Source organism: Myotis brandtii, unplaced genomic scaffold (assembly GCF_000412655.1).
Source record: "Myotis brandtii unplaced genomic scaffold, ASM41265v1 scaffold250, whole genome shotgun sequence".
Classification (NCBI taxonomy): domain Eukaryota; kingdom Metazoa; phylum Chordata; class Mammalia; order Chiroptera; family Vespertilionidae; genus Myotis; species Myotis brandtii.
In genome coordinates this window covers 701,287-711,353 of record NW_005359478.1, presented here as the reverse complement: position 1 = coordinate 711,353, position 10,067 = coordinate 701,287, and the positions used below count along the sequence as shown (strand labels likewise).

The 10,067-nt window shown below is 44.0% G+C and overlaps 1 protein-coding gene across 7 annotated transcripts in view; it reads right to left on the bottom strand.

Annotated features, from left to right (window-relative positions):
• Positions 1–154: 154 nt before the first annotated feature.
• The window catches only part of OTUD7B (OTU deubiquitinase 7B), a 53,558-nt gene continuing 43,645 nt past the window's right edge, over positions 155–10,067 (bottom strand). For all 7 annotated transcript variants that reach the window (XM_014540694.1, XM_014540693.1, XM_014540692.1 and 4 more), the window contains 6 exons: positions 8,886–8,998; positions 6,251–6,378; positions 5,771–5,920; positions 5,157–5,271; positions 4,107–4,191; positions 155–2,989 (listed from right to left, as the gene is read on the bottom strand). In XM_014540694.1, the coding sequence (XP_014396180.1) occupies positions 1,781–2,989; positions 4,107–4,191; positions 5,157–5,271; positions 5,771–5,920; positions 6,251–6,378; positions 8,886–8,998 (1,800 nt within the window). In that variant the 3' untranslated portion in view covers positions 155–1,780. The remainder of the gene's footprint in view (positions 2,990–4,106; positions 4,192–5,156; positions 5,272–5,770; positions 5,921–6,250; positions 6,379–8,885; positions 8,999–10,067) is intronic.

Here is a 10,067-nt window from a genome sequence, read left to right as displayed (position 1 = left end):
ACATACCCAGGCCGCGTCTGCCTCAGAGCAAACGTGGGGATCACATTCCATGGGGTGGGTTATGAGTACATACTTCCAAAGAGAAATCCAAATACAGAAAAATAGCCCCAGTTAACACCTGGACACTTAAGTACACTTATTCCCCTTCTTTGTATGTACCCAGGAGTGTATACAATTGCATAGTTGAAGTTTTCCCAGAAAAAGAAAAGTAAAAGGAAAATTGGCCTAGGTTAGGTCCTCTGGTTTAAAGCTCTTAAAAATGGTGCTGGCCAGAGCGTAGGCTGTCCAGACTTGTGCTTTGTGCAAAATGCAAAGGAGCTCCTCCACACTGTGTCCACAGGCCCCCTCCCACCCCCTGGGGAAAAGGGTAGGGTCAGGGAAAGGAGGAACTCCAAAGACAGATCATCTCATTGGGAGTAATCTGTGATCTGTGGTTACAGTTCACTAAAATAGATTTCTCTAACTTTTTATAAATTGCTCCAGCCTATACCCCATGTTTCAACTTCAGTCCAATTATAAAAAATATCTCTTCTTACAAAGTATTTTATTTTAATAAACTAACCACAGATTAAGGTCAGCTATGGCTTAACAAAAGAAGCCGGGATGTTAAGTTCATTCTCCAAAAACAGAGAGGAAGGAGAAAGAATCACTTAAATAGGAAACAATTTGTTTTTAAAAATGTTTTTGCTTGCTGGGGTCTTTTGTTTCTTTTCCTTAAAAAAAAGAAAAATAAGTTGCTTTCTACAGAAATGCAGCAGCAGAGGATGGTAGTGCTCTATTTAGGTTTTTGGTTTTGTTTGAAACAGTCTGGCCAAAGGTCTATCCTTCTCCCACCCCTCCCAAGGCACACTCAAACCCCAATATATAGTTATTGCTAAGTAGTTAAAAAAAGATCACCTCTGTACCAGTTCACCTGGAGAAAATTCAACACACACAGCTGCTCTTCTCATCACTCTCTTCCCTTCCCCAGAGGGAACTTTTAAAAAAAATAAAATTAAAGTCTTTTTTAAAAAGATCACAACCTTAATTTAGCTGAGTTCAGCCCTCAAAAAGGATGAGGAAAAGATAGGGGGCAATCAACAATCTCCTCAAACTAGAACAGATGACAGATGGTGTTTAGAAGGAAATAAAACTTAAGAGGAAAAGGCTTCCCCTTTTAAGTTCGTTCCTTCTCCATCTCAACAAACCCACTTAAACTACCTCCCTCCTAATAGGCATCTATGAGCATAACATTACTGCCCTGTCTTTCCAGATTCTTCAGGAGGAAGAATTTATCCAACCCTAATTTCTATCTTAATTCAAATCAATGGCCAATTTGTCTTAATTTCCCAATTTCTCTCCACACTCCCAACTCCACCACCATGCACTTTTTTTCAACCTAAAAGAACTTTGGTCTGTTTTTTTTCTTTTATTGACTGAGAACCACCTTTGCCTTCTTTCCCAGATGGCTAACCATCTCCCCATCCCCACATACCAAACCTGCCCCTACTGCTTTCATGGACCCAAGGGGTTATGAGACAGAATCACCATCTTTCTCCTCCTCAGTCCCATCAAGTTAAGATCTGCAAAGGACTAGTGCAGCCCTTGAGGCACCGTCCAGCCCTGACCTGCTCTTGCTAGCCTGGCAACTCTCCAGCACCCACACACTTAAAAGTTTCTAGCCAGGCTCCCACAAACATTACTGCATTTGCCCCATCAGTATGGGAGCTGGGTCTTGATGAGCCAATTAGTTGAGCTTAACTTTCTTGGTTTACCCCCTTGCCCTCCAAGGTCCCTTCATTCAGAACCTGTGCACGAGCAGCTCCCCACCCGGTTCCCGTTCCTTCCTCCTCAGTTCTTCCCTGTAACAGCAGGAGCAGAAGTTGTTTGTCTCAGGGTGTCCATAGAAGCTGCAGTTCGGTTGTTTGCATTTGGTCTGGGTTGTGGGAAGCCCCCTGGGCCCTCCAGCCCATCCATCTGGCTCAGGGGGCTCTTGGTAGCCGTTGCTATAGGAATCAGCCACACGGAAGTGGGGTGGTAACAATGTACCCCTATGAACTCCATCCTGGGAGTGACTGCCTGGCTCCAGAGAAAGGCTGCTGTCCTGATGGGGGTAGGGTCGCCCAGGAGGGCACTGTCTAGGGAAGGTGGCATATGGTGGTAGGCCACCCCCACACGGACCCCCTGCCAACTGCCTCCGGGGTTCCTGGCAGTGAACTCCACCCCCAGAAGGCCGAGGGATTGTAAAGCCCCCGGGGTAGCCAGTAGAAAATGCCATTGCCTTGGACTCTGTTTGGGGGGCAGTCAGCAGCTCCTCCCCACCATCTGGCTCTGGCTTTTTGGCTGGAGGAGGCCCACTTCCTACCCCTCCATTCATGATCTTCCTCTCTGACTCCTTCTGCTTCTGCTCTGCCAGGAATCTCTCCTCAGCATCAGAAAGGTAGCGCTGGATCATCTCCTCCTGATACTGGTGACGGTGACCCATCTTCAGGGTTCCAACAAAAATAAACTTCCCCTCCCCTTGCATTGCAGTCCTCATGATGCTCAGGCTTTGCATCACCTCCTGGCTATACTTGCTCCCTCCATTACCCACAGACTCAGATGTAGGCTTCTCAGACACAGGCCCATCCCCAGCTGCCTCCTCTTTGCCACCCTTCCAGCTCTTCAGCGAGTTTTTCTTCTTCTTCTCCAGTGTCTCGGTGCCACTGCTCACTCCTGACCCTGTTCCCATCCCTCCAGGCTTAGAACCCTTGCTGTGCATCAAGCCTCCCATGTTCTTCTTGAGCTTGCTGCCCAAGGTTTTGCCAAAGCTGCCCAGTTTGTTAGCCACAGAATCTGCCCTCTTCTTGTCCTTCTCCCGATCTCGTTTTGATTTTTCTTTCCGCTTGCTGCCCTCATTGCTGGTGGAACTGCTGCCAACTGACTCCTTGTCTGATTCGCCAGACTCAGGAGTGGACCGGGGCTCATCTCCTGCTGAGGCAGTGGGGGACTCAGGCTGGGCCAGGGGAGCCTGGAAGAGACAAAAACAGGATTGTCAGTTATCTCATTGGTCTGAGTTGGGGGAGGTCCCCAGGGATCCCTAGTTTATCCATATGGCTCATGGGGCTCCCAGTAGCCATTGATATAAGAAAGCCAAGTGAAAAAGGGTGGTAACACCCCTATGAACTGTCCTTAAGAGTGACTGCCTAGTTTTAGAGAAGAGCTGCTATCATGATGGGGAAGGGTCACCCAGGAAGGCATTGTCCTTCCCCAGCTCCAGTCCCTCTCTCATAGACAAGGAATAGATGTATCTAATATCTAACTTTAATGTCACCACCTGCAATGACTTCCTTCTGTTATAATGAAGCCTGCAACTCTTCTAGAGCAATGAAGAACTACAGTACATGGCCTCTGGGTAAGGACAGAATATTCTATACACACTGGAGCATTCTTTATTTGATTCTAAATTTCTCTATGCTAAATTCTTCCCAAAATTAAACTCAAGAAAGTCTTGTCTGAAGCCCCTCAACTTTTAGATACTCAACACTAGAGTCCATCAATTTGCCCTTGCTCCTGTGATCATGTTCTATGGATACTGATGACATCCTCAGAACCTACTGGATCAGGAGCTCTTTAAGCTGTTCTGTCTCCTCTGGTGCCAACACAGAGGTCTATGTATAGACAGCTTAGGATAGAGCAATGGTCAGCAAACTGCAGCTCGAGAGCCACATGCAGCTCTTTGGCCCCTTGAGTGTGGCCACGAAGTTTCAATCGCACTGTACGTGCGTGTCCACATGTGTTATTTTGTGGAAGAGCCACACTCAAGGGGCCGCAGTTTGCCAACCACTGGGATAGAGTAGTGATAACCTCAAGTTCACCAAAAAGTCCAGAAAACTCTTCTTGAAGAATGTGTTTTAGTATCAAAAAGCAGAGCTTGGTTGGAGAGGAGATGTGGAAAATGGGAGACACTAACAGGTAGAAAGATGGAAAAAGTATCTTTGGGAACTTATTTGATATTTTCCAATTATTCCTAATTTGGAATCATAAGCCATCACTCAGAAGAGATTCAGAAAGAGAACATCACCAGATCTTGTTCTCCCTGTCACTGAAAATGAGGATCAACAAGGGTCGGGTGGAGATGTCCTCACCTGCGCATCAGAGGACACTGGGATCCACTTCACGTTCATGTAGCTATGCAGCAGATGCAATTTGACCTCCAGGGACAAGATTACACTGTGAAAAGGAGAAAAAGGAATTAGAAATGTCTGTAACCTATAAAATGCAAAGCAGTATGATAAGTTGGGAGGTAAAGTGGGTGAGGGCCACATGGCTTGGGACTCAGGGTTGGGTTTGAATTATAGCTCCACCAATTACTAAGATTGATGACCTTGAGCAAGTCACATCAACTTCTCTGAAACTCATATGGGGTCGATAATGGGTCTAGACTATAGATGATAATAGTATATCCTGTAGGGTTGTTATAAAGGTTAAGATGACATTTAAAAGGACACACAGCACAGTGTCTAGAAAACAGGAAATTCTTACTAAACAGTAGCCATTGTTATCATTGTTATAAATATTTAGAAGAAGCTTTTGAAAGTTAGGTGAGAACTTGGTTAAAAAGCCACAAACGCTGCATTTTTTAATCAAACCCTCTCGTTTGGGTCTCAGTTTTAGGAGCCCCAAGAAGGAAGGGCTGGGTAAGAGATAAGGGGGGAGCTTTTACATTCATACACTCCTCACAGGAAGCTGTGGTGGGAAGCAGGAGGAAGGCTAACCAGCTTATGGGAGGCAGAGCAAGCAGTGGGGAAGAACATATTTTTCTTGCTGTTTAAATTCCAGAAAGGCAAAAATCCAGAGCAAATTATTTTGGTCACCTATTTAAAACCCCTCTCACTTGGTCTGGGAAAACTGTGAATTGTGTATCTTGATTTTCTGATCACTGCTTTGGGGATTCTGGGAGGTATTAGTGTAAGGAAAGAACAAGTCCAGGATTCCCATCTTTCACTGGGAGAAAAAGCAGTTCCACGCTGCAAAAGTCCTGATGCTCAACCTGTCTTTCACCTGTCCATCATCCCAAAAAATATGGGAACTAGGGTGTGACTTGCCTCTGAGCTGAGAAAAAGTCCCCAGGAGACAGATGCTATGTGGGAGAGCTCGCAGCTACAAAGCAGATGAAAAGGATAGGCATGCCTCACCTGGCCAATCGGACATTGTCACTGTCATCTTTGCCCCACTCCCAGCTCTTTCCAGGGTCCACAGCAAAGTGCAAGGGCAGCAGCTTATGCTCTGAATCTGTAAGTGGGATCACAGCTGGAGGGGGAAAAACATGTCATCAAGGAGAGAAGAAGGCAACTGAACACAGACTGACTGATACTACAGGAGATATGATAACTGTAGTCACTTCTCATTTTTTACATGTGAATTATCCTGGTATTTAAAACTAAAAGGCTGGCTTTCCCTTAATACCCAGCACACAATTTAGGCCAATAATCCCCATGATTCCCCGCCTGTCAGTCAACTAACATTCATGATGTTTTTGCTAGTTAATGTAGATTCATGAAATTGAGTCACTCGGACAAATAAAGCATCGTTTGGAAGGTTCTATGGCCTTAATATATAAACCCTTTATTTCAGGGAGCAGGAAATAAAAAAACTACTGTGTTTTCCCCCAAACCTTTGTTGTTTAATTTTAAAACCTTGGTATATCTTACAGCTTGGTAGAATAGTCTCAACATGCACTCATTTCGGTTTTTCCAATGAAAATAAAGCAGATCAAAAGCATCAGAGACACAGACACTGCATTCAGCACCTTGTTCCTTGCCATTCTCCTTCTGCTCCATGGACACAAGTGCAGAAAAGTGGGCCTGATCGTAGGCGAGCACCAGAGGGGAGCGGTGACACTGGCTGGCGGGGACCTCCAAGGGCAGATAGATTCCCCCAAAGGGAATAGGGGCAAATGCTGTAGGAAACCACAAAGATTATTATTAAGGCTATGTTCTCGCCTAGTGGGCAATCCCTCTTCCTCACCCTGCCAATTGAGTCCCCCCTTTCATTCCAACCCCTGCTTAATAATTCTTTCCCAGGAAGCCTCATCAATTAATCCCAACTTGAATCTTTTGAGACCTTTGCATTGTTCTAATTTACACCTTGAGGAGGGCCACTGACTCCCCCCCCCCCCCCCCCCCCGCCAAAGGTCTATATATCCTCTTTCCCAAACTCCTCCCAGTGCTTAGACCAGAGCTCTGCAAACAGTGGGTGCTCAGAGTGCAGTAAGGATTGACTGACTCACCTTCTCCCCCAGAGTCCCTCAGCATGGTGTCTGCCACGACGACTATGGGCCTCCTAAGCACATGGGCAAGGACAAAGACATGGAATTCTTCTAGACTCTCATATACAGGCTCCTCTGAACTCTCCACCCTAGAGTTGCAGGGGGGGGAAAGAGTAGAAGGGGTTAAGTCAGCGGTTCTCAACCTGTGGGTCGCGACCCCTTTGGCGGTCGAACGACCCTTTCATAGGGGTCGCCTAAGACCATTCTGCCTATCAGATATTTACATTCCGATTCATAACAGTAGCAACATTACAGTTATGAAGTAGCAACGAAAATAATTTTATGGTTGGGTCACAACATGAGGAACTGTATTTAAAGGGCCAGAAGGTTGAGACCCACTGGGTTAAGTGGAAGGGAGAGGGAAGAAAACAAAAGAGACTCCTGAAGACCAGTTCTGCAAAAAGGAAAAAGAGGAATGTCCTTTCCTGGTTTTCTAATCCTAAGACTGCCAGGGACACAGCTGATTATTTTATGCTACAAGTGCTGTTTCTACTTCCATTTCACAGATGGGGAAATCCAAGAAAAGAGACTTGAAGGCTTTATGGTTGTATGGTTAAAGTAGTGTTAGGAATCTGAAGGCAATTCCTCTATTAATACTTGTCTTGTTCAACAACCTTCCTCAATTCTCTTTACAAAGTAGCTAAATACACAACTGAGTAGCCTCATCCTGCTGACTCTACCCACCACAACCATCCACACATCACACTGTCCAACAAAAACAAAAACTCCTCCTAAATTCCCTTGCTTGGAGAATAGCCTCACTATATACCTAGTAGCCTAATCAGAAATCTGTAAAATATTTACTGTTCTTTATCTCTCACCTCCAATTAATCACCTGGCTTGGCCAATTCCATCTCTTAAATATCTCTTGCATCTGTATCCTCTAGCTTATCTGCAACCTACTACTCTTTTTTAAAAAAATATGTTTTTTTTGTTTTGTTTTGTTTTTATATTTTATTGATTTTTCACAGAGAGGAAGGGAGAGGAATAGAGAGTTAGAATCGATGAGAGAGAAACATCGATCAGCTGCCTCCCGCACACCTCCTACTGGGGATGTGCCTGCAACCAAGGTACATGCCCTTGACCGGAATCGAACCTGGGACCTTTCAGTCTGCAGGCCAACGCTCTATCCACTGAGCCAAACCGGTTAGGGCATATGTTTTTATTGATTTTAAAGAAAGAGGTAGAAACATCCACGAGAAACATCCATCAGCTGCCTCTACAGGCATGTGCCGTGACCAGGAATCGAACCAGTGACCTTTTGGTGCATGGGATAACACTCAACCAACTGAGCCACACCAGCTGGGCTATAATCCACTACTCTTGTTCATACCCATGGCTCTCTTTCTTGGATTACTACAACTGCCTCTAGTCTCCCTCCCCTCTGCTTCATCATCCACTCTGCTGTCAGTGTGTTTAAATTCACAAATTTGCTCTTGTTACTCATTCACAACTCAATTCCTTTCCACCCCATAAAGCAATATTCAACACTGGGTGCTTGATACAAATGCAGATTTCTGGGCCTTACCTCAGTCCAACTCAAGGGTGGAGGTCCTGAAATCTGCATTTTATTTTTTTTAAATATATTTTTATTGATTTCAGAGAGGAAGGGAGAGGGAGAGAGAGATAGAAACATCAATGATGAGAGGGAATCATTGATTGGCTGCCTTCTGCCCCCCCACTAGGGATCGAGCCTGCAATCCAGGCATGTGCCCTTGGCTAGAATCGAACCCGGACCCTTCAGTCCAAAGGCTGACGCTCTATCCACTGAGCCAAACCAGCTAGGGCTGAAATCTGCATTTTAAACAATCATCTTAGATTATTTTTATGCACAATAAAGTTTGGATCAGTTATAATTTTTAACTTTTTATTATAGAAAATTTCAAAATTTTAAACATTCTAAACTAGAAAGAATATTATCCTCAACTCTCATATATCCATCGCCCAACCTCAACAACTATAAACACATCATCAATTTCATTTCACCTACACCTTTATCTATTTCCCTATTAGCCACCGCCCCCCATGCACCCCTGATTATTCTGAAGCAAATCTTAGACATACATTTCATCCGTTAAGTATTACAGTTTCTATCTCTAAAAAATAACTTTAAAAAATACCCACAATACCATTAATATCACACTTAAAAAAGTTAATAATAAACATGTAGACATTGTTCACATTTACCCGTCTTATATATGTCCATACATTCCAATTGGTTGATATGTCTTTAAGTGTCTTTAAACTTATGTTCCCTCTCTCTTATTATTTTCCTTGCAATTTATTTATTGAGGAAATTGGGTCATTTGTCCTGTAGTTTCTGAAAGTCTAGATACGACACAATTTTAATTCCTTAGCATGGTATAAGAGAAACCCGAGCCTGGCACACACAATACGGATGCCTAGCCTCATCTATCATTCTGCACCACATACTCTATATTCTGGCAATACTGAACTACCTAAAGTTCCTAGAACATACCACACTGTTATACAGTCCTGCCATGGCTCCTCTCTTTTCTCCTAACATCCTCTTAGCACAGAGCTCTTTGGACTCTGAGGACTCAGTTAAGATTACTTCCTGTGCCCCCATACTTACCCACTACAGTTGGCTCCATTTGTACCTAGATGCATCCGGGGTTCACTTGAGGCAAGCTTGATCAGCTCATTCCATTCCTTCTGCCATTCATCCTCTGTGTATACCAGCCCTGACTGTGAAAGACAGGCAGGGGATGTCAAGCAATTAGAGGCTAGGTTCAAGAGGCAATATTCTCCTAGCACTTGGCTTATAATTTGTACTATAAAGTCAAATCTGTTCTCCCTTTTAAAACCAATATCCACGAAAGAATAGGCTATGATCTCTCTCACATTTCTTTTTCTTCCATTCTTCCCAACCCATTGCAATCTAGCTTCTGTTTCTGCCCTCCAGCTATGCCCTTCACCCCCACATACCACTTCATCTAACCAACACTGGGCAAAGGACAGTAACCTCCTAATTGCCAAATTCAGTGGACTCATTGGTTCTCATCTTTCTTAGCTTTCGTGTAGCATTTGATATCCTCTTTAAACTCCCTTCTCCTTTAGCTTCCACAACATTACTTTCTCCTACCTCTGTGAACTCTGCTACCCCAGAAATACTGTTGTATATTAATGATTTTAGCCTTGGTTACTTCTAGGTGAAGTAACAGTCTATTGTATTTGGCTTACATTAGTATTAAAATGTTTAAACTCAAACTGACAGTAAAAAGAATCACAATGGAGCCTGACTGGTGTGGTACAGTGGTTGGGCCGGGTCAACCTATGAACCAGGAAGTCACAGTTCAATTCTTGGTCAGGGCACATGCCCGGGTTGTGGGCTCAGTCCCCAGTAGGGGTGTGCAGGAGGCAGCCAATCAGTGATTCTCATCATTGATGTTTCTATCTCTTTCCCTCTCCCTTCCTCTCTAAAATTAATAAAAATATATTTAAATAAAAAAAGAAACATGAGGGGCACCAGGAACAAATTTAACAGGAATTAAAGAGCCATTGTGAGCACATTCTACTTTAATTTAAAAATGACAAAGCTATTTTCAGTTTATAAAATGCTATAAGAAATGTTTCCAATAAAAATAAGAACAATACACAGGTTATATATGGGGCGCTCTGGTCACTCTGATATGTGGTCAGGAGGATCTGTCTCCCTTTCTTTCACCTATTTCTCCTTGCTGTTCTTATACACACAGCCTCTAGGTGGCGTACCCTTCTAGCCTGAAAATGTTCTTACTGGGTTTTACCACCAAAT